Source organism: Petaurus breviceps, unplaced genomic scaffold, assembly GCF_028583685.1.
Source record: "Petaurus breviceps papuanus isolate PSGF00001 unplaced genomic scaffold, PetGlider_PUasm1.0 189, whole genome shotgun sequence".
NCBI lineage: Eukaryota > Metazoa > Chordata > Mammalia > Diprotodontia > Petauridae > Petaurus > Petaurus breviceps.
This window is the reverse complement of record NW_027185809.1, coordinates 40381829-40406278: the sequence shown is the minus strand read 5'-3', so window position 1 is coordinate 40406278 and position 24450 is coordinate 40381829. Positions and strand designations below refer to the sequence as shown.

Here is a 24450-nt window from a genome sequence, read left to right as displayed (position 1 = left end):
AGAAAAAAGAGAATGGTGTACCAAACTATGAATATCTATTATATAGCTTACTTTTTAAAAGTACATAGTAAATTTAACACTTTAATTTAAAAACTGTCCTGCTCCTTAGTCTCCTTCTGAACTTTTTTCTATTCATTTAAAATTGTTTTCAGACTCTCCTTTCATTGATTTCTTTCTTTGACATCACTATGCTATCCTCATCCTCCCAATTATTATTATTACAGATCTCCTTTTTAATAAATATTTTCCAAAAAAAGAATCCACGCATTAGCTGTGTATAAGTGGAGTCATTACATTAATCATAATTCTTAAATCTTTCACAGTTGTTTTCCTTTGCAATTTGGCAGTCATTATATAGATGATTCTCCTAGTTTTGCATACATCACAGGTGCTCACAATTTCTCGAATCCTATCCTTTCCATTATTTTTTTTTTCTGAACTACCGTGTTTCCCCGATAATAAGACCTATCCCAAAAATAAGCCCTCCCCTTACTGTGTAAGATTCCTCTAAAATTAAGCCCTCCCCCCAAAAATAAGCCCTATTGAGATTGCTACTGTAGTGAAGGTGATCCCCTGCGCTACATGCTACATTACGATACCCTCTGTATGCACTGTCCCCCCCTCCCCCCGGGTGAAACGCACGCCGCACTCTGAGCTGCATCCAATCAGAGCTGCAGCAGTGAGCACGTCATCCTGTTCTTCCCCAGTGATTTGCTTATTGAATAAAGGTACATTTTTTTTTGTTCACATTTACCTGTTTATTAAAATTGCTGTCAATGTTCATTAAAATAAGCCCTCCCCTGAAAATAAACCCTCTGGTGTTTTTCTGTCCAAAAAAAATAATAAGACAGTGTCTTATTATTGGGGAAACACGGTAGTACTATTCTGTTACATTAATGTGCCATAATTTTAACAACTATTTCCCATTGGTAAACTCTTTTTTGTTGTTGTTTCCAGTTCTTTACAAAAAAGTACTGTTATATTTTATGGATGGACGGATGGATACATATATAGATACATAACTACATATGTATGCAATTATATATGTATATATGTATGAATCTCTTTCCTCTGTATTCCATCTCCTTGCGGTATAAGCCTAGCAGTGGTATCTTTGGGTTGAAGGATATGCTCAGATGCATTGTTTATTGACTTTTTGGTATGGTTTGAAATTTTTTCCTAGAATGTTTGAAATGATGTAAAACTTCATCAGTAATGCATTAATGTGCCTGTCTTAACCCAACCCTTCCAACAATTGTCATTTACTTTACTGGCATTTTTGCCAATCTGATGAATGTTATTGTGGAACCTCAGAATTATTTTATATTGCTTTTCTTTAATTAGTGATTTGGAGCATTTTTTCATATCAGTGTTGATGGGTTTGGATTTTTTTCCTTAAAAACTATCTGCTTATTTATCCATTGAGAGATGGCTGTCATTCTTATACACAGCCTAATTTTTTTTTTCAGATTTTTCTCAAACATATATATGTTTATATAAAAAATATATATACATTTATATATAAAATATTTATACGTTTTTAAGTATACTTTATATGTGTATGTGTGTGTGTGTGTGTATATATATATGCCTCTCAGTTAATGAGTTTCATTCAAATTTTACTTACATCAATTTTGTTTGTGTAGTAACATTTCCGTCTCATATAGTCAAAATTATCCATTTTACCTTCTGTGATCCTCTCCATCCTTTACTTGGATATATATAAAAATGTCTTTTCTTGATCCTCTGATTTGTTTCTGATGTGACCTTTTATATCTAGGTTAAGTATCCATTGAGAGGTTATTATTGTAAGTGATTTGAGATGTTTGTCAGTTTAAGCCCACCTTCTGCCAGTTGTTTTCCCTGAAGTTTTCGTACAACAGGGATTTTTTATTTTAGTAGTTTGGGTTTTATGTGTTTATTGAGCATTATGCTCCTTTGTTCATTTTCTTCTATATGATCTTTACCTGATTTTTTTCCAGTGATGAAGTTTTCTGATTTAAATCATTACCAAATAGTTTTGTTGTTTATGGCTTTGTAGTATATTTTTCAATCAGTATTGCTACGATCTTACATGTGTATGTATTTTTTCTCCCTTGAGATTCTTAAACTTTTGTTCCTCTAGATGAAGTGTGGTTTTTTTTTTCTAATTCTATAAAGTTATGCTTTAGCAGTTTGATTGATTTGGTAGACAATAAGTTTAGTTCATATTGACATTTTTTTTTATATTGGCATAGCCCAACTTTGAGTAATTAATATTTCTCCATTTATTTAGATCTGTCTTTATTTCTGAAAAGAATATTTTGTAGTTGAACTTATATGGTTCCTGTTTTTGTCTTAGTGGATGTATTCTCAACTAAATATATGCTTCCTGTTATTTTAATGGAATTTTTATTTCTATTTCTTCTTGCTAATATACAGAAAATTTGATTATTCATATGCATTTATTTTACATCTTTGATACTCAGCTAAATTTGATTATTTTGTGTATTTTACATTCTGAAACTTTGCAAAGTAACTTGTTTCAATTAACAATTTCTAGGATTGTCTATGCAGACCATCGTGTCAGGAATATCTACTAATGTATAACACAAACCTGTCTTCTCCCACTACAGATTAAACCAGTTTCCTCTTATCTTGTCTGTCTCAGAAAGGAAGAATACCTCTTCATTATAAGCCATAGAACAGCTTTTCATAAACTAAGAATATTGTTATTAAATTTTTTCTTCAAGTTATAGTTATATATGAAATTAAATGTTCAATATCTACTGAAATTTTAATGAAAGCTTTCTTGGAGAGAAACTCTATCTTTTTTTTTTTTTTTAGCTTCTTAAAACAGTCTAGTCATATTTAGAATAGTGACCCAGATATTAGTAATTTTGGGTTCATGTAGTATGACATATTGCTAACCCAAAAAAGAGGAATGGACTTAGAAACACCATATAATTTTTTTCCACTTCTTTTTTACAAACACTTAGTAAGTGCAAGGCACAATGGGAGATGTTAGAATATAAAGGACAGAAAATGCAAATGAGTCCCTGCCCTCAAAGAGCTTACATTACACCAAGAATACAACAAGTAAACAAATAAGTAAGTACCAGAGAATTTGATGAGGGAGAATTAATTAACCTCTAGGAGGATCTGGAAAGGCTTCCTCTAGGAAATAGCACATGAATTAGGAATTCTTAAGAGGCAGAGTTAAAGAGTGAGTGAGTGAGTGCAAAGTGGAGCAGCTTATGCAAGGGCAGAGATAGAATGTCAAGTTCCCAGAGCAGCTAATCGTCCAATTTGGTTGGAATGTGAAGAATGAGAATGGGCATAATATGAAATAATTCTGGAAACATAGGCTGGAGCCAAATTGTGAAGGTCTCTAAATATCATGTTGAGGCATTTGTATATTATCCTGAATGTTCTTGAGCAAGGGAGTGACCGGGTCAAAATTGTGTTTTAGGAAGACTATTTTGGTACTGTGTGGAGGAGGAATTAGAGAGGGTAGAGGCTGGAAGCAGGGAGAGCAATTAGGAGGTTATAGCAACAGTCCAAGCAAGAGGTGATGAGGTCTTGAACTAGGGCAGCTGCGGTGTTGAATTATGTGGCTAGATGTGGGCGTTTGACTTAAAAGTCCTGTTGGAAGAATATGTGCAATCCAGAATTCTTAAAAACAACAAAACTTTTAGAAAGGATTTCTTTTCCATTTTGTACCTTGATTTTCTTTCTGCTTAGTCATCATATTTTTAATAAATAAAATCAGAAGAGTTATTATTCAGGGCTTCCTAAGCCCTTTCTTCTCCAGGCTATAGTTTTTCATGAAATTCAAAATGTTTTACTAAAAGACAAAATTAAAAATCCTTCAAGAAAATGAAAATTATAAAGCTATAAATGAAAATGAAAAAAATGCCTAGTAATTTATATGGTCCTCCCCTTCATCCCTTTCAGCATCATTTCCATCAAAAAAACATTTTAAGGTCTTGTCTGATCATGGCACTGTGCCAAGTGTCAACACGTGATATTTCCCTATAATCTGTTCTTCTGGGCAGTTAAAAAGACGATATCCCTAAAATTGGGGCTTTGGTTTCTCACTTTTAATAGTTGCTAACTTAAATAGCTTCACTGGAAAGCTGGTTAATACTGATTTAAGGTCCTAATTAATTTTATATACATATACGTATACGTATGTATACGTATATGTATACAGGGTCATCCAAAAGCCTTAGGGCAATTTCAGCTCTAAGAATAGATCTAGGTCATAGGAAAATATCACATGTTGACAGTGTACAGTGCCATGAACACATAGACCCTAAAAATGTTTTTGATAATAACGATGCTGAAAGGCGTAGCGTAGAGGACTTACTAGACATTTTTCTGCAGTTTCTGAACTAAGACTTTTATATCTCCATGTACATGTATATATCTATGTTTATAGCTTGATCCCAGGCAAAATAGTAAATCAGGATCCCTCCCTTTTTCATTCTACATTACTTCCTAATCACTTCCCTTCCCTAGTAGCCTACTGCTGCAAGTTAACCTCCCTTCAGAGAGAAACAACTCTCAGAAGTCATAAAAGATTGGTATTTTTTGGGGGGGGTGGGGGAGAGGTCTGTAATTGTAATGTAATGACTTGCCTCCTTAAGGATGATTGAGTTAAGTTCTTATGAATGATATCTTTTGTTTAAAACTATGTGACCACTTCAGTGAAAACTATATGGCCATTTTAGTGATAACTTGTTATGTCATAACATTATGAATGCTGTATTTTGGTGTCTGTGAATGTTTTGCTTTAATTTACTGCTGAATAAATGGAGAGTTCACTATACTATGTAATCTGAACCTTGAAGCTGTTCACAGCAGCAGTCCTCTGGAGAGCTGATTGTGCTTGGCTTTATAAGGTCTTAAATCTGTGATTCATTGGAATATACTTTGAAAAGCACTTGAATCAGAGGACCTGGTTTCAGATCCTTTCTCTGATAGTTCCTATGTAACATTAGGCAAGTTGCTTAATCTTACTGTGCCTGTTTCCTCATTTAAAAAATGGAGTTGAACTAGATGGCTTCATTTATTTCCCTTCCTTCTCTAGTTCTCTGAGCTACATTTTCATTACTGTACCAATCCACATCTGCAAAGTTATAGTCTTTAGAGAGTTGTCTATGTTATGCTGATCAGACAGTAGAATTCCCTTGGGGTCCTCTTTTTACAAGTTAAAATTTAAATGCAAGACTAAGAATTTAAAAATTTCTAGTGCTGGGGACTTCAAATATTTGGTACATGGTAAGATAACACATTTAAAGATGTAACTTTCTACAAAGGCATTGTTGGTTAGTGGTTAGAGTTGACTTTGAAGTCATGGTGGACTGGGTTCAAGTGTCTGACTCCAAGAGATACTCTCTGTGTGACCCATGACAGCTCAGTTAACCTCCCAGTGCCCCAGATGACTTTCTAACACTATTTTGCTTCAATAAAGGGAATTTCCTCCTCAGGGAGTTCAATACCTATGATAAAATCATAGGCCCAGACTGCTCCCCACCAAAAAAGGAAACAAACAAAAAAACCCATAAAGATACATGTTAGAAGAATTGTTAAGCTTTTTTGTATCATAAACTTCTTTGGAAGTCTGATGAAACCTATGGACCTTTTCTCAAAATGATGTTTCAAAATGTATGTAATGAAATATGTAGGATTCCAAAGGAAATCAATTATATTGAAATAAACTTATCAAAATTTGAAAAACACAAGTTCACAGACCCCAGGTTAAGAAAAATCCTGTATGGTTATTATGGTGATGGTGGCTTACTTTCAGTGGCATGGCTGATTGTACATTTACTTCTGGCTTTCCTTATTTCATAGCTTTTAGAATTTAGCACTAATTCCTTCCAGCAATCATGATGAAAACAAGCGTTGAGAATAATTTGAGTTAAATATATTTAGCCATTACTTTTACTGGTAGGGATATTTCAAATGTTTCTCACTAATCCAAGAAGAACATTAAAAAAATAAAAAAAAAAACATTCGTTTAAAAATTAAGCAGGTACAATGCTTCTTGAAGGAAGGATCAGGAATAAATTTGTTTTTTTTTTGTTTGAAAATTGCTGTGATTATTACATTATTTATTCAACCACCATGACTCAGCTGCCTTCTCACCCTGGAAGCTCCCTCAATCACCTATGAATTTCTCACTCTGGAACATGCATCTGTCCTTGCGGCCCCCCTGTTCCCGTGGGTTAGTTTCTCCTGAAACTTAACATTTTTGAAGGGCACAGATCAGCCATACTTTATTCCTCTGTTTCTGACTCTCTGAACTATACTACTATGCACCCTAACACATACCTTTCTTTACACCCTTACTTTTCAGCTCCCTTTTATGTGTCTTTCCCCATTTTAAAGTATGCTCCTTGAAGGTAGGTCCTGTCTTTCTTTTTTTAAGGTATTTGTATCCCCAGCACTTAGCACTGTGCCTGACAAATAGTGAACACTTAATAAATTCTTGTTGACTTAACTTGACTGGGAATTGTCATTAAATGAATATTTATTGAACACCAACTATATATTCTGAGAGGCCCTAAGGGATACAAATATAAAACATAATCCCTTCCCTCAAAGAGTTTCTAATCTATTAAGCATGTTAAAATATGTACAAAGATGTATATAATGCAAGTTAAAATATGATACAAGTAAATAAAAGGATTATAAACCAAAGGAGGGGGATCAAATGAAGGAGAATTTACTGCCAATTGGAAAAATAAGAAGAGACCTCATACACCAGTTCAGATGTATTAGATATTAGTATAGTAATTAGTATTAGTACTTCGTCTGTTTTGCATGATAATTCGTATTTTGAGTATTTTCCATTTTCTTACAATAAAACAGCTCTTCCACCTTTTTTTCTGGGCACATCTCTTAGCTGAAACTACTGTTCAAGCTTCCAACTTGGGAAGATGAGAATCAATCTCCTTTGATAAAGGAAAATGAAGCTCAATTTGAAGATAAAGCAGTTAAGTATTTAATAGGTAGGAATATTTAGCATATTTAGGAACTGAATACTTTAAAACATTCATTTCCATTTCAGGGCATTCAGGGTAAGTTGATGTTTGTAGTTATGGGTTAATAAGTATTTGGAGTTAGAAAACCTGAGTTCAAATCCCCACTTTGTCACAACTTGTATGACCCTGGACAAGTTACTTTTACCTCTCTGGGCTTCTTTTTCCTCCTTTGTATAATGAGAGGGTTGGAAAAAATGTCCTCTTAAGGTCCCTTCCAGCCCTAAATCTGTGATCCCATTTGTGTGCTTATTTATATGCACACTCTCTCTCCTTCCCTCCCAGCCTTCCTCAGCTTTCCTTTCCTCTTTCTCCTCCTGCCTCTCCCTTTCCCTCTTTATCTCCTCTTCCCTCTCCATATTCTCCTCTTCCTCTCTCTCTCTTCTCCCTCCCTTTCCATTTCCCTCTCTCCTTCACCTCTTTTTTCTCATATCAAAGTATCTCTTGATTATCTGAATGCAAATCTTCTTAAACCCTTAGACCAACTTTCCCCTCTCAGCTTTCCCTGCCATCCATACATTTATGCTCATATATTCACAGAATGTAACTAATCCTAAACCAAATTTAAGATTAAGGAAGAGAAACTACTGCTACCTAAAAACAAAGCAGACAAAGCAAGCTATGGTTCATGCCAAAGGTCAATACAAATTATTTTAAAATCTATTTATCGATCAATGGTATAATTATCATTAGAGTAGATTGATTGAGAGTTGGCAGTATTTTACAGGTACTTAGCCATAAAATGAGATGAAATGTAAGTTAGGAGAGGTTTGAAGATTGAATGTAACTCTTGTAATAGCTGTGCTGTAGTTCCTGAAAGTATTCCCTAAACAATTCTGAATGTCGGGTACAAGATGGTTTAACCCAGTTTTCAAAAGGTAAATAATTTATCCTGAAAGAGTGTCTTACTCATATGCCACTGGTTGGCTCCAAAGCCTGTAGGGCAAAGTACTTTCTAGTCTGCAATCCAGTATGGTGGATGTATGGGACAGAAAAAGGGAACTGGCTAGGGAATCAGAGAACATATGCTCAATCCTTTATGTGAACCGAACTTCTTTGAACTCAGGAAAGTCACTTAACCTGAGTTTTTTCATCTGTAAGATGAAAAGACTAAACTAAAATAGCCTCTGAATTTCTTTTCAACCCTCTATCTGTGAACCTATGAACTACTATAATTCTGTTTTCCACTGGGGATAGGAGCAGAGAGAGGGAGTAGGGTTTGTTTAGGATGATTCTCTTCTAAGAAACCTGAGATATAGTCTCTCATTCTGTCTCTGTCTCTGTCTCTCTCCCCCTCCCTCCCTCCCTCCCTCCCTCCATTCTTCCCTTTCCTCCCCTCCCAAGGAAGTACAGGGATACTGAGAAGGTATTAGCCCCAGGGAGTCTTCCATGTAACCAGCTGTTCAGCCCCCTTGGTGAAAATCAGTTGGGCATAATTTTGTCAACTTGAAAATGAAACCATACTCTGTTGCTTTCTTATAGATTCATAAATCAGTCCTTAATCATCGTGGTATTGTGATTTGCATAGGTTTTCAAGGTACATTTGCAGGATATATGCCTCCACTCTCAAAGCAGAGACATATATACTTCTAAAATGTAAATCCCTTTTCAAAGAGTCTGTGTGTATGTGTGTGTGTGTGTGTGTTTTCTAATGCTGGATTCCTGCTGCCCCCTGCCAACTTAAGCTGCTCTTCTTGAGGCAGTCATTCTGCGGAATTGCTGTAATTGTCACTTGTATTGCCACCATCACAGTCTTTATTATATTTGCAAATATTCTTTGCTTGTTCCCTAGTCCAGATGTCATTCATTTGAGAGAACACCCTTGAACAAGTGCCCGTATGCCTATTACTGCCAGTATGGTTTCAGTGAGGAATTGGACATTTCCAAGAGAAAGGGAATTTTATGTTCTTTTACACTTCATTTTGTTTGAGGCTGAATCATGAACACACACCTACACACCAGATGTTGCACATGGACTTTGAAGGAAGAATCCTTGAAGCGATTCTGCTGTGTTTAAAGGAAAATGAAAATTCAGAGGACCCTTTCTCTCTGCCTTGTAACCTAAAATAGCAGTGTGCCTCTGATCTCTTTGGTGTTCAGTTGAAGTTTGGGTGTTCATGTGAACTTTAATTAAAGCTCTTTAAAGGTTTTACCATCTTTCAGAGCTCTCTGGTCATAGTGTTATAGCTTCTTTTTCAATACCTTCCTCTACATTTCCCCCCTACACTTTGTTTTAATATTTGATGCAGGTGCCCTTTCCCCTCTGGGGCATAGACCTGAGGGAATGTGCTTGTGTCTCCTCCATAATTCTTCAAACCTGAAAGTAATGTCAGGAGAAATTTCCAAAGGTGACTACAGAATTTTACCATTGTTGATATCAAGGCACTAGGAACAGATGGCCCACACTGTGACCCCATTCTCTACCCTTATGGTATTCTTTATCTCTATTTTATCAAGGGCTGTCATCCCCACAGTAAAAGTGGAGCCAGGTAAAGAGATAGGAAAGTATATTAGGTGTTCACTTAGGTCCTGGGTATGAATCATTCTGGGGTTTCTTACTGAGAAATACCATGAATACGACAGAAATCTTGAAGGGGTTTTTGAGATGTTCAAATCCAGCTTGCCTTGTTTTAATGATGAAAAAAAAAAAGACCAAGAGATGTTAAGTGACTTTAAGTAATTGTAAAATTCTTAGATTAAATTATATCTAGAGCAACCTGCCATTACTAGCCTTCTTTTTATCCCTATATTCAAGAGTTTAGGAAAAGGCAAAATTGGGAATTATTTTGATATAGAAACTAAGTATATACCTCCAATTTTTTTTCCACTAAGTTTAAAAATATTCTTATTAACTTGGTTTAGGAATTTTGTTAACTTCCTATACTTATAAACCTTGGCCTCTGTGTAGATAAGGTAAATGAGCACCTGGCATCATCCACCTTTACCCCCATTCATAGAGTACCTTCTATGGTAATGCCTCAGTTTACCCAACTGATATCAATGGTTCTTTTTAGTTGGGTTTTCTTTATAAGAAAACCTAGTAAGATTTTTAAAGCCAATGACAATTCACAATTGTAGTTCCTATTTCTAATTTTTGCCAACCCCAATTTTATTTTGTAATGTTTTAGTTTTATAATTGTACCATGAGACAGTTTTTGAAAAGTACAATTCTAAGAATCCCTTCACAAGTATGAGGGGCAACCAGTGTGAAAGGTACCCAGATTGTGAAATGGGTCAATAACCACTGGATTCAAGGGTTGCTTAGTATTTGGACAAAAAGTATTTTAAAATTTGAGTATTGGGAGATTTTGAAAATGACTGCCGTTTTACTCAGCCAGAGTTTCCATTTTAAGGATGAGAAAACACTTTTTTACTTTTAGTAGGTGAAAAGCAATTTTGCATATGGAATATTGACTGTTAATCCTAAACCAAATTTTGTTTTTAATCTCTCAGCATAGAAATTCTTTTAAATATTTATAATATCCTCAGAATTTTGACATAATCTGGGACTGTCAGATTTTAAACTGATATTTTTGTGATGGTAAGTTCAGGTTCTTTTCTATTTAAGATTCATACTTTTCAGAAACTTTGAAAATAACCTTTGAATGCTAAGCTTCATAACTGATGTTATCATTTTTAAAATGATTTAGAAGTTGTATGATTAGAGATGAAAGTTACTGAACTGTCCAACAAAAAGAAGCTAAGAATGGAGAGTGTGTATTTCCATTTTGTTTTTATATCCTTTATATAGGACAAGGATGAGTAAAAAATGATTTTATAGATGTTAAAGAGACAATTTAAGGTATGATTTACAGCAACTGTTACCCATGGAGGTATAAACATACAATATTTCATTAGGATTCAATAACAGTAGAATAAATGTAGATGTATACTCTGCAGGAAGCTTGTGTGCTTCTAAAATGAATACTGTTCAACTTCTCTCATTGTTGATATTTCCCTTTTAATATTAGTTGTCTATTAAGCTTTTCATCTTTATATAAGTTTCCAGAATCCTCAAGTATCCAATCATGGAATTATGGAGTTTAAAGGGATCTTGGCTTTCATTTAACTTGAGCCTTCTCTTCTTCCATTGACCTCCTTCACAACTTCCTTGACAAATGGTCACACTCTCTTTGGATGTATCATTAGTAAGGCAGCCATTGTGAAGGAGTTCTAATTGTTTAAAAAAAAAGTTTTATTTACTCCCCCACTCCCCCAAAATGGACCACTGTGCTTTTGCCCTTGAAAGGTTTCCAAGATAAGGATCTCTTCCTATCTTCAAGATGGCCATTTAGATAACTGAGGATAGTAATTTGCCTCCCAAAGAGCCTTCTTCTTCAAGTTACATATTCCAGGCCCTTTAACTGATTTTCATATCATTTCCATATCAAACCATCTGGGTGACCTTCCTCTGGACTTACTTTAACTGCCTTCTCTTGAAATTCCTTTTATTTTGAAGATTTAGAAGATCTTGTTTCATTTTTCTGTCTAGAGTTACCCTTTGTTCTGTTTGTTTGCATTCACAAGTCTATGGCTTAACTCCCTTGTTTAGAGTAATCTGTCTGAATTTATAGATTCAGTCCTTAAAAAGACCATTTAGGTTCATTTGTCACTTCACTACAGACTGCATTCCTAACCCCAGGTCTGCAAAAGAGTGTCTTTAGTGTAATGGAGACCAAGATAATAGATTGTAAATGAGTCAAGAAAAAAATATATTATCATTACCAGAAAAAGCATTTAAGAAGCATTGCCGATTGTTGGTGGATTATTGGCTTTATGGCAGCATTTTATCATGGCATATGTTATAGATACTGCCAAGAATATGTCCTCTTCAGTTAGACCAGGTTGAGGGAAACTCAGACTTGGTTCCTAAGACTGTAAGATTTGTGTCATTGGTAGATAGTGAAGGATAGCACAGAGAGGATATTATGTCCCTTCTTTTCTCCCTTAGTTTGCAGAAGAAAGCCAGAGGCAATGTATTATAATAGATGCGTTGATCTCTGAGTCCCTGTAACACTGTGTCCAGGCCTGTTTCTAATTGGTACTGGCTGTATGGTCTTGAGCAAGTCAGGTAGCTCTCCTGTGCCCACAAACAACTCTCTAAGACTGAATCATGAGGTAGCTGTTGATCTCCATTTTTACATTTATAATGCTTTACCCCAATTCCAAACCACAAAACCCTACACCAATGAAATCACTTTGTTGTTGTTTACTCGTTTCCTTCATGTCTGACTCTTCATGACCCCATTTGAAGTTTTCTTAGCAAAGACACTAGAGTCGTTTGCCATTTCCTTCTCCAGCTCATTTTGCAGATGAAGAAGGATTAAGTGACTTGCCCAGGGTCACACAACTAGCAAATGTCTGAGGTCAAATTTGAACTCAGGTCCTACTCGCTCCAGAGCTGGTGCTCTATTCACTGCGCCACCTAACTGCCCCTTCAACTTTAAATTTTAAAAACAAGTAATAAGTTTATGTATGAGTGAGAGGAATTTCTTTTCTCTTAAATACTTCAATGAAAAACAAGATGGAGGCAAAGAACCACACTACTTTGTAATTTTATTTAGGAATTCATTGCTCACTGTTGCATATTAGCAAGGAGATATTGTTGAAAATTAAATTCACTGCATCTGTAAACATTCTCTGTTGACCTTTTAACCTCATTTAAATTATTTAGGCTTATAAACATGATATGTATTCCTTTTCACAATAAATATATAATTTAACCAGATACTTAAACAATACTGAGACCATGCATGGCATATTGTTCGAAGTTGCCTAAGCTTTACTAAGAACTGCCAAATCATCTGTGAAACTTTTTGAGGTAGTGAATAAAGAGAGAGATTATTTAGTAAATACCACCACTTTTATGGACAGCTAGGTGGAACAGTGGATAGAGCGCTGGGCCTGGAGTCAGAAAGACGTTCCTTTCTGAGTTTAAATCTAGCCTTTGACATTTATTAGCTGTGAGATTCTTAGCAAGTCACTTAACACCTGTTTACCTTCTTAGTTCCTCATCTCTAAAATGGGGACATACTGGAGAAGGAAATGGCAAACTACTCCAGCATCTTTGCCAAGAAAACCCCATGAACGAAGTCGATGGGGTCACATAGAGTCAGACACAACTGAACAACAATAATCATTTTTTATACTGTACAAAAACACCAATTTTGAACCATCTCTGTGTTTCCTTTTTAATTAGTCTTATCCTAAGGAATAACAATCTACTATTCCTTGTGAGAGTTTAAAAGTTTAGGCCACAATGAGGTTGTTAATATTCTAAGCCTTTCAAAATCATCATTTCCTATGAAAGTGTGTAGTACCCTGGAGATTTGTCTCAATCATTACTAATAAGTGCAGTATCTAATAAGTGGCTCTGGTTCAGCCCATGTAGGATAATAAAGTAGCACTGTACAAAGATGCACTGTGAATAAGACCATCTTTGACAGCAACTAGAAATTCCCTTGAGGCATCATAGACATTTATTGCAAAGCACAGAAATGTGACATTACACAAATAACTAATAAAATAGTTATTTTATGAAAATTAAGGTCAAGTTAGATGGGAGAAAGAGAAGGACAGCACTCAAAGTATAAACAAACTGAAATCATTTAAAATATGGCTGTTTTAGCCATAGCTACTCCTGAATTGCTTGTAAATTTTAGCCATGCACACATGCATGTATATTTAGAGGAGAAATGTCTGACTCCATTTTCTGACTTGTGTTTTGGAGGTTAGTGTGGGAGAAAAAATAAAACATGTAGAAAGAACTGTTACAGGTTTTTTGTGTTGGTATTTTTTTTTTTTTGAAATGGGCCTAGAAGGATCCATTCTCTCCATTTTGGAAGGACAGAGAAAGAGTTTTCTCTGCTCCCAATATCTCAAGCATTCTTTGTTGTGTCTTTCAGTGCCAGAATGAATTTGGATGGATGACTTGATCTTTAAAAGAATAAATTAAATGGATTAATAGTATTGTCATTTCTTATCATCCTTAGTCTTTTGTCCAGTACTGTCATTTGGGACCCTATTTACTCTCATTTGAGACATCGTTTTATTAAGTGTTTTTATAATTTCTTAGCTAGCAGATTATTAGGGGAACCTTAAAAGGGAAAGAGAGTAACTATAGGTGGAAATGAACAGCTGACAGTAGTAAGGGAGGATACAGAAAAACAAAACATGAAAAATCAACACAATGACTCACATATTCTAGAAGTCTGGACCCATTTCGTATAGGGGTGAATATAATTCAGTGTGCCTGGAGGAAAGTACTCTCCTACACCTTTTCATCAATTAATGTATATTTCAGCTCAGTAAAAATGATTACAGTTGTCCAAAAGTCAATCGAGCTACTCTGAGAGCTAATATCTTCAAGTGGAGACTGGATGACCACTTTGGCATTGTGTGGTAGGAATTATTGCTTCAGCTATGGGTTCTACTAGATAACCTCTGAGGATTCTCCTGATTCTAATGATCTAATTTTTCTCTTGCTCTTCATGAAATTTCCCCCAAGATCAAATAAGTCTGATTAAATAGGTAGATAAATCATTCATACATCCACAGGCCTTTTCTTTAGATTCTGAAAGGAAAGAAAAAATGGAATGGGTTTAGACTTTTCCTGAAGGGGGGTGCAGGGAATAGACAGACGGATAGATAGACACACATACATACATACACATACATGTATACATATATGTATTATATGTATGAGAGAAAGAAAATTGTGTCTCAGCTCACTTATAAACTAGACTCCAAACCCTTCCCTCTCCTTTAGATCACTGTTTTTCTTTGGGAAGTGCAGGAATCCTATCCTATCTCTTATTTTTAAGTATCAGTTGACCCTTGAAGAAATTGTGTCCATAACTCTTGAAAACTTCCCTTTCATGTTGTCTTTTTAAACAGTTTTTATTATTTCTCTCTCTAAATCATAATCTCTTTGAACATCTGTATGTTGCCACTGATTCATTAAGGAGCTGATCAGCCACTTTTTGAGTGTTGTCAATTGTTATTCCTAAAGAGGGTATTTGTTGTAGTTTTCAGTGCTTTTCATGTGTTTATTTTCATTGGTAAAGCTTCTATCTGAGCTATAGATTACTTAAAGTTCACAGTTCCCCTTGTATTTATGCCTGATTGACAGCAGCTAATGGAGACTTGGTAAATCCTGGGATTCAGGCTTTGCTTGACCAAACTAAAAGCTAAGGCTTTTTTCCTCCATCCGACCTTTGGGTTTGAAATATCCACGTAGTATGAATTACAAGTTGCTACTACCTTAGTATAGCCCATATATGTGTATTATATTTAACATATTTATAATATGGATACACATTACTTATGTATATAGCATATATATATATATATATTTACATGTACTGCTAGAAGAAAAAATAATTATATGGAGGAATTTCTTCAACAAATATAATGGAATATATGCCTTCCAAAATTGAACCTTAAATTAAACACTGAATCACTGTGGGAGGATCACTGGATTTGTATCAAAGGATATGGGTGAGAATCTTACTCATCATATGTATGATCTTGGGAAATCACAAACTCTCTGGGACTGTTTCCTCCTCTGTTAAGTGAAGAGGTTATTCCATCTCTATATCGTATGATTCCTATGAGATCAGCTGTAAATAGTTCATTTGGGTTTAGTGCTCAGTTTTCTGTGGTGACAGTTAATTTGAATATAATTTGTTTTTTTCTTCCCTTATTTTTTTCAACATATTTCAAGTAAAATGGAAATTAAATCAATTTGTTATACAGAATGAATGAAGTCTTCTAATTATACGTTGTGCTTTATTTGCAGGGCCGCGTATGTGCTTTAGAAAGGGTAAGTTTGGAACATTTCTCTTTTTTCTATTTGAATTATTCCTGCTTCGTGATATAGCTTTCAGAGTACTTAAAAAAAAGGAGAAGATCAGGGAAATATTTCTAAAGCCTCACCTACGCAGCAATGGGGAAAAGTGAGCTAGATTTTAACTGAAAGGTATGTTGATACAGACTCAGAAATTTAAGCCTATTTGAGAGTTTAAAGTCATTTCAGGATTAATTATGCTGAAATTTTAAGTATTAAACTATAGAAGATCTAAGTGGTATGCATTTAAATCATAGAGAGTCTCTTTCACATATTTATGTATCTTACAACTTCTAAAAGAGCTTGGTTGAATGGAAAATGAGATCAGGTTTCATTGTATGGTTCAAGATCAAGTTCTAGCAATTTATTTTTCAAGTAGTTTTTACTACTGATTCCAAAGGAGGGGAGGCAGGGGGTAATCACACATAAGTAAAACTGGTAGACCATAGAGCTGTCATTCCAAAATGTGTTATATAATATTTTAAAAATCTAGTATTTGGTTGTTTTTTTCTTAAAGTAAAATGAAGTTAGTGGGCCTAATAGTCAGTGTTGTGTGGCAGGAAAAAAAAAGGGAAAGAAAGGATAGTTTGCAAGTGTCAAAGTGAGTCTCAGTTACAAGTGGATGAGAAATTTTAGTAGTTAAGAGGTCTGACCCTTCTGAGAAAATGACCATCTCATTGCATTTGTGATAAGACGTTGGGGGATGTTCTGGCTTTTAAATTTTGTGTCTTGAAAGCATTGGTGCCCTTCCATAAAGATATATTTCCTTAAAATTAGGAAGTATTATACTCAGCCATTTAGGAATTCAGTTGTTTACAAAAACCTAAGAAAAAATATTTTAAAGATACATTTTATAATTTAACATTTGCATGATAACAACTTGTTGTCCCGAAGAAGAAACCTAGATCAATGAACCAACCAACCAAATGTGAAGATGTTGATTTGCTTATGTTTGTCTTTCTTGCTTGTCAATCATTGTTAGGGTCAAGTGGGATTTAACATTCTTATTCTCAAGGCTTTCCTTTAGGAATTATTAAGACCTTAAATAGTTACCATGAGAAAAATAAAATTGTTTAAATGGATTAGCTTTTTTACCATGATCATTTGGTCAAGATGTATTTATGGGATACTTTAATTGCCAATGATTACCATAAAGCAAAAGCATAAAAATTAAAATGCTTAGTAATTATTTTAATGCTCCAGCATTATGGAATCATTTGGCTTTGCATGCCATATTAATGAACATATGTAATGCATTTAGCAGTGTATTCAACTGAATGATAGGCATTTTATGGCTCCTAGCATCACAGACCCAAAAGGGTTCTCAGTAGGCTCTTGAGTACATTCATTGGCTTCTGGCAACACTATAGCTAGAGAATTCAAAAAAGTTGTTAATACCATTTGGTCAGACCAAAGTTGAGGGAGTAAAAAAATGCATAATCTTCAGTAATAAAAATCTAGAATTAAAGCCACCTGCTCTGTTGAAATAGCATTCCATTAATATCACTCATAGAAGTAGCCCAGTAATTCCAGTCATATAATAGGCCCCAAAAGCAAGATTATCTTCTCCATATAAGCTAAACTCTATTGGGGCCATTGCTACAATTATTGATGCATAGGTCAACTCATAGACCATTCCAATGTGTTATAACCCAAGAAAAAATGCAGTATAACCCAAGAAGTCCTAATTGGTACTGCTTCATAGCTGGCTTGACATTTACCAAGTAAAGTGTAAATATCACTGACACTACAATTGGAGGATCTGGATTCAAATTCTCCCTCTGCCATTTGTTTACCTTATATGTATGATCTTGGCCAAGTCACTTAACTTCTCAGGGTCTTACTTTCTCATCTGTAAAATGAGATAATTGGACTAGATGGCCTCTGTGGTCCCTTCTACCTAGAAATCTATAATCCAACTAATAGATGACTAGTGAAATCCCTTTCTGTTCCAGATGTGTGACCCAATAAGCCTATTAACTCAGTTCTCCCTGTTCTCCAGTCAATGTAGCAGTAGTAGGGGGAGATCAGCCCTATAGACAAAAAAAGTAAACTTGAGGGCAGCACACACAGACACACACACATACACACATGTATGTATACTGTCTTGAATTTTATTAATATATAATTATATATACATATATATGTAATATCAATCAACAGGCATTTATTAAATGCTTTCTACTTCCCTGTTTGTATCCCCAGCATCTAGTTACTGTCCTAGGTGCTAGGAATACAAACCTAAGGAATGAAATAATCCCTATGTGTAAGGATCTTGTTTTCCAATGGAACAAACTTGGAGAATTTAAAACTGAAAAACATGTGATATCTACTGCAGCTATGTGGCATAGTGGAAAGATCACTGGACCTAGAGGCTGGAAGACATGAGTTCAAATAGCTGTGTGATCCTGAACAAGTCACTTAACCTGTCTCCTCAGTTTCTTCAACTCGAAAATGGGGATAATAATTGCACCTACCTCACAAAGTTGTCGTGAGGATCAGATGAGATATTTTTAAAGCTCATAGTACAGTGCCTAGCTCATAGTCAGTACTTAATAAATGCTTGTTCCCATTGCCTTCCAGATGTCAAAAAATTTGGAATATTTCCATTAAAGTCTTAAACTTAACTTTTGGTACTGTCATGAAATAAGGCATTCTGAGCAAGAAACCTACAGAAACCAAGCCATGAATATAATCTGTTCCCTCCATTCACACTAGTTATACCCAGAATAAGAAACTTCCTGTTTGAGAAGCCCAGTCCATGGAACACTGTCATTGGAAACTGGTCAAACAGATATTTACTAGACACGATTACAGATCTTGAGGGGAAATACAAAGAATTTTTAAAAAATAAACCTTTATCTCAAAGACCTAGCAGATTAATTGAGGAAACAAAAAATATGTATAAAAAGTAAACTAACAATACAAGGCCAGATATGATATAACTGGTGCATATAATAAATGTGGATACAAGGTGAGAAGATAGAGTGGCCCAGAAGGCTTCAAGGAAGAAATGGGACACAATCCCCTGAGGAAAGGTTATGTTATATTCATATAGGTAATAAGGGGGTGGGACTGGTGTGAGCATTAGACAGATGAAAATAATACAAGTTGTGTTCAAGGAAGATAGAGTACTCTTGACTAGAAATGAGAGTGAATATTGAACAATAATATCAATTCAGTTGTTTTTACATGGTATTTTCTTCACCAAAAGCTCATCCTACAGCTCCTCTCCTTCTATTCACGAACTGCTGAACACATCTTTTTTTTTTTTTTTGGAGGGAGGAGGGCAGGGCAATTGGGGTTAAGTGACTTGTCCAAGGTCAAATAACTAGTAAGTGTTAAGTGTCTGAGGCCGGATTTGAACTCAGGTCCTCCTGACTCCAGGGTCCGTACTCTATTCACTGTACCACCTAACCTCCCCTGCTCAGTTTTTTAGACCTTTCACATTCTGAGCTTTCCTTATCCTGTCTGTCCCCCCCCCGCAAATACCTCGTATTTATCTCTGTTAGATTACTAGATAGATAGATAGATAGATAGATAGATAGATAGATAGATAGATAGATAGATAGATCTATTTATCTGTCTACATTTGTCAAGGAATGGAGAAGGGATATTATTTAGCACCTCCTTTGTACCTTTGCTATGTACTTTGCAAATATAATCTCATTTGAATAGGGATTGTTTCATTCTATATTCTTTAATCCCTAAATCTAGTAGAGTTCCAGACACATAGTAAATGCTTCATAAATTCTTGTAGATTAATTAATTGGTTGGAAAACCTTGTTTAGTAGATATCACAAGTACTACTGGTTCTAGTTTCCAGAGAAAACTGAGTCTTAGAAAGAGTAAGGGATTTATATAAGGATATGTCACACAGTTACTAAGTTCCAGATCTAGTACTAATAATGGGTGAACTTTGGAAAGAGATAAGTTGGGTCTGCATAATAATAGCTGACATTTATATAGTGCTTTAAAGCTTACATCCATTATGTCTTTTGATACTGTGGGCTCTATGACTCTGAATATTACCCTCATTTTACAGATGAGGAAACTGAGGCTCAGAAATGAAAAAAAATTTTTTTTTAAAGCAATAGGGGTTAAATAACTTGCTCATGGTTACACGGCCAGGTGTTTCTGGGTGGGTGCTAAGTATCTGAGCCTGGATTCGGTCCCCAGGTCATCCTGACACTGGAGCCGGTGCTCTTACTCACTGTGCTACCTGGCCGCTCCATTCAGAAATGTTTAAGTGACCTGTCACACAGCTAATATCAAAGGTTACATTCAAAACTTGGTCGTTCCAAGTTTAACATACTTTTCACCACATCATGGTAGATCCCTGAATAATTGGTTAAAGGGATTGGGCTTGATCTTTTAGAAGATGAGGAGCTAGACAAGATTTTTTGAGTAGGAGAGTAATATGATAAAAAAAAAAATCTATTTGGGGTGACTAGGTGGCACAGTGAATAGAGCACCAGCCCTGGAGTCAGGAGGACTTGAGTTCAAATCCGGACTCAGACATTTAACACTTACTAGCCTTGTGACCTTGGCCAAGTCACTTGACCCCAGTTGCCCTGCCCTCTCCCCTCCATAAAAAGCAAAAATTAAAAATTTTTTTTAAAAATTTATTTTAGAAATACTGTACTGACATTCTCAGAAGACAGAAAGATGGTTTGAAAGACCAGGCCAGACACTGAAATAGTCCAGGCATGATGTGAGGGTCAGGACTAGGCTGATAATAGGAATGAGATAGAAGAAATACCAGATATGATATGAAAGAAGAAGAAATAGAATTTTATTTTATTGGATGAATGATAGCAATGTTGACAGGGTAGCATAGTCATAAAGGAATGACAATTTTGCAGTGGTAAGAAGGCACAAAGAAGAATTGAGATGAATCTTTGGAGGTTCTAATGAAAGCCAATTCTTTGGGCTTGGAAAATAGAGAGGTGGAAGGTGAAAAGGCCAACACAAACTTAAAGATCTTGGAATATTTGTGGTCTTGGTGCAGAAAAATGTCAATGGACTTACAAGTATCTGTGAGGCCATAATGTCAGATGAGTCATCAACATAAATTAAGTCACCAAGGATAATAAAAGGAGACAAGGTAGACAAGAAAGGTATAAACCAGGAGCCAATGTTTTTAAGTTGTAATGTATAGGTAAAGAATCAGTGATTTCGTCAATATAGGGAACTTCCCATATAGGAAAACTCTTTCTTCCAATGCAAATCATCACATTTACAATCTCTAGTCTTAGTTTGTTACTTGGAGTACTGACTTGACAAGGGACCTCATCAGGGTCACACAACCAATATGTGTTAAAGATGGGACTTCAACCCAAGTCTTCCTTGTCCTAACACCATACTTCTCTATTGAAAAGAACCTTAGAAATCAAGTAGTCTAACAACTAACTACACAGTTCAAGAATGAATTTTATGACATACTGGATCATCTAACCATTGTTTGAATTTTTCCAGGTCTAGCCCATTTAACTGATTAGACAACTTTGACAGGAAGTACTTCTTGATGTTGAGTCAGAATCTACATTGACTGTAACTTCTACTCATTGGTCTCAAATCTAAAAATCTATGACTTATTTTATCTTTGGCACAGCAAAGAAATATCTGTATAACAGTCCTTCAAATATTTGATATCACTGAAGATTAAAACACTTTTCAAATCCAGTATGACCAGAAAGTCCCTATGTGAATAGCTTTAATAGAATTAAAGCAGAAAGCAATTTACTTCATTTTTCTGTTTCTAATCTCTAGGATACTTTGGTGAAAACACCACAGGCTATGCTAATTTTTACACTAAAAATATATATACCAAGATAGACTGACCTAGGGGGCTTCTATTAAAATAACAACAAACTCTGCATTTTAGTTTGGAGGCAAATAGGACATTTTTAAAAATTATATTTTGAAATGATGAATGTTTTTCTTTCTTGAAGTTATATTAAGTGATGTTTCATGACGTAGAACAAGTATGTGATTTGTATTGTTTTGATTTACCTGCTTTTTAAATCAGCTCTTTTAATCAATGCTTCTAATTCAAGTCAAGTCCTTTTGACTTTCATTGTTAATGTAGGAATCATATAAGTTTTTTCTGGATTTGAATGTTAACTTGTGATGGTATGGGGAAGAATTAGCAAATTTATGAGAATTATGAGGTCACCAAACAACAGAAGGAACTTGGGAGGCTTTTTCTTAATTAAAGAAGAGAAAAATTCAATATTGTCAGATTAAACTTCCATCCAAATGACATAGAAACCTTCCTCAATCTCAGCAAAAAGAGTTGGAATAATAGGAATTCAAATAGTATTTTTTCCACTTCTTTATATGATTATTGGATTCAATCAATGTGAGAAGTAGAAAAATGAAATTAGTAATCACCACAATAAATAATGTTGATAATAATGCCTATGTAGTCCTCCTCTTTCAGAAAACTTGATCTGAAAATCTCTGTGATAAACCAGGGAGTGTTTACTCAAATTATACAGGAATTCACCACAGAATTACACATGGTAGTGAGTTTCTTTAAAGCATTCAAAATTTGATTTGATAAAAACAACTTTTTGGGCAATGTTCCTGTACAAAGCACTGCATGCATTGTCAATGGCTATAATTATTTGCATAGTTAGGGACACTGACAGTGCCTTAAGATGTTTTAATGAGCACAGAGGTAGACCTGATCCCTACTCATTGGGAAGATAGGTCATTCTTACAGTCAGAAACATTGTCTGTAGGCTTGTAGCTCAACCAGCGATTCAGTTAGACCACAGAAATGTAATTCCTGCTTTCAGCTTTGATTTACACACCAATGTAATGTTACATGTTTCTGTCTTTCCACTTTTCCAACACATCTCTTGCTGACCATTTGGCAAAAGGCATCTTTTTCCTAGAACTGACTCAAGCATTTAGGGAAGGATTGATGATACTGCTTCTATCCCTATAAAATGTCAGATCCTAACAGTTCATGCTTTGAGAGATTCCTACAAATGTTACCAGTCTGTAGAAAGGCATCTGTATAGGGAACTGCACAAAATGTGACACAACTTATCTCATCTGTCTAATTTAACAGTTGCTCACACTATTGCTGTTTTTTAAATAGGATCTCCAACACGGATTCTTAACCTGTATTCTGTAAGGTGCCTGAATAGATTTCAGGGTGTCTGTTAAGTCTTTTTTTTTTTTTAAGTTTGATAAACGTATTTCAGCTTAATTGGTTTCCTTTGTAACTATATATATATATATATATATATATAATGCATTTTAAAACATTACTCTGAGAAGAGATCTAATGGCTAAATGGGACTGCTAACGGATGACCCAAAGAAAAGTTAAGATCCCTTGACCTAGACTATTGTTAGCATTGTCGGCCAGATTCTGTTAAGTAAACATCACTATCTTGGTGGATAGTCACTGGGGAAGTAGAATCAGTCCCTGATTGCTGGAATGTTGTTTACCAAATTATTACTTCAGTACACTAAATAGTATGCTAATAGCCTGAGAGAGTTAATGTCTACAAAGTGACTGAGTTATGACCTAAGAATAGCAACTTCTCAGCAGCAAGTTAGTTAAATGTTAAAAGTTTTGGGTGTTCAGGAAAAAAAAAAGTTCCCTATAGTAGATTTATACTAACAACTTGCAACGAAACTTCCATGCTATTACAAAGGCCAACTCGCATTCCAAAACCAAAGCTCAAGCCACGTTCATCCCAAGTTTTCCCAAGTCTTATTAGCCCTTTCATTGAAGTTGTCTGAAAGATACAGTCAAGTTGGCTATCCACCAGGTGAAACTCAGTAGATTCTGCACGGTTTTGACCCAGAATCAGGTGAAGCTCAGCAGTTTTGGCTACACTTCATTGTAAAATTTTGGATTCGTTCAAACTTGACACTTCCTGGGAACCCATTCAAACTGAAACCGGAAAAGGGTTTTGCACAAACCCCATGCTCACCAAATCTGCCAAGTTTCCCACTGCTCTAATGTTAGTGTAACTTCTGTGTATTCGCATTGAGGGCAAACGGAAACATCCTCATGAATCTCTCATGAGGGATCTTGTTTGAAACAATCCGGACATTCTCCCTTTGCCACCTTGTCCCCAAATACAGAGCCTGTATTCTGTATTTGTGAGTATGAAAATGTGTGTGTGCTTTTGGGGGTAATAGGGTCATTTTCAAGGAGCTAATTTTCTAAATATTATCTGACATGAATTTTTTTTTGGTCATGAAAGAAAAGGTGATAAAGTGAGATTTTTTTTACATGGAGTGGTGATGCTCTTGCAAAATTTGATGGCCTTTTTAAAAAATATGACATCACTAGTGGCTTCTTTCAACCTGAGAAAATGAATTGTTTCATCAAAGTCTGTCAGAATGTTCCTAGATGTGGTAGGACTAGAAAAAGGTATCTCTGAGAGATTATCTAATAAATGCAGCTTCACCCGCAGAAGAGTTTAATGTCATTGAATTGCTCAGTGTTTGGAGGTCAGTCTGACAGCTTCATATTTGGTAGCTGATAAGTAGCTATGTCGCCTATCTAACTCCTTGGCTTGATAATATGTTTTACAGT

General features: G+C 35.2%; 1 protein-coding gene across 10 annotated transcripts in view; it reads left to right on the top strand.

The window, feature by feature from the left end:
- The window catches only part of CEP128 (centrosomal protein 128), a 576359-nt gene that overhangs the window by 482493 nt on the left and 69416 nt on the right, over positions 1 to 24450 (top strand). For all 10 annotated transcript variants that reach the window (XM_069092343.1, XM_069092342.1, XM_069092344.1 and 7 more), the window contains one exon: positions 15832 to 15855. In XM_069092343.1, coding sequence (XP_068948444.1) covers positions 15832 to 15855 — 24 coding nt within the window. The remainder of the gene's footprint in view (positions 1 to 15831; positions 15856 to 24450) is intronic.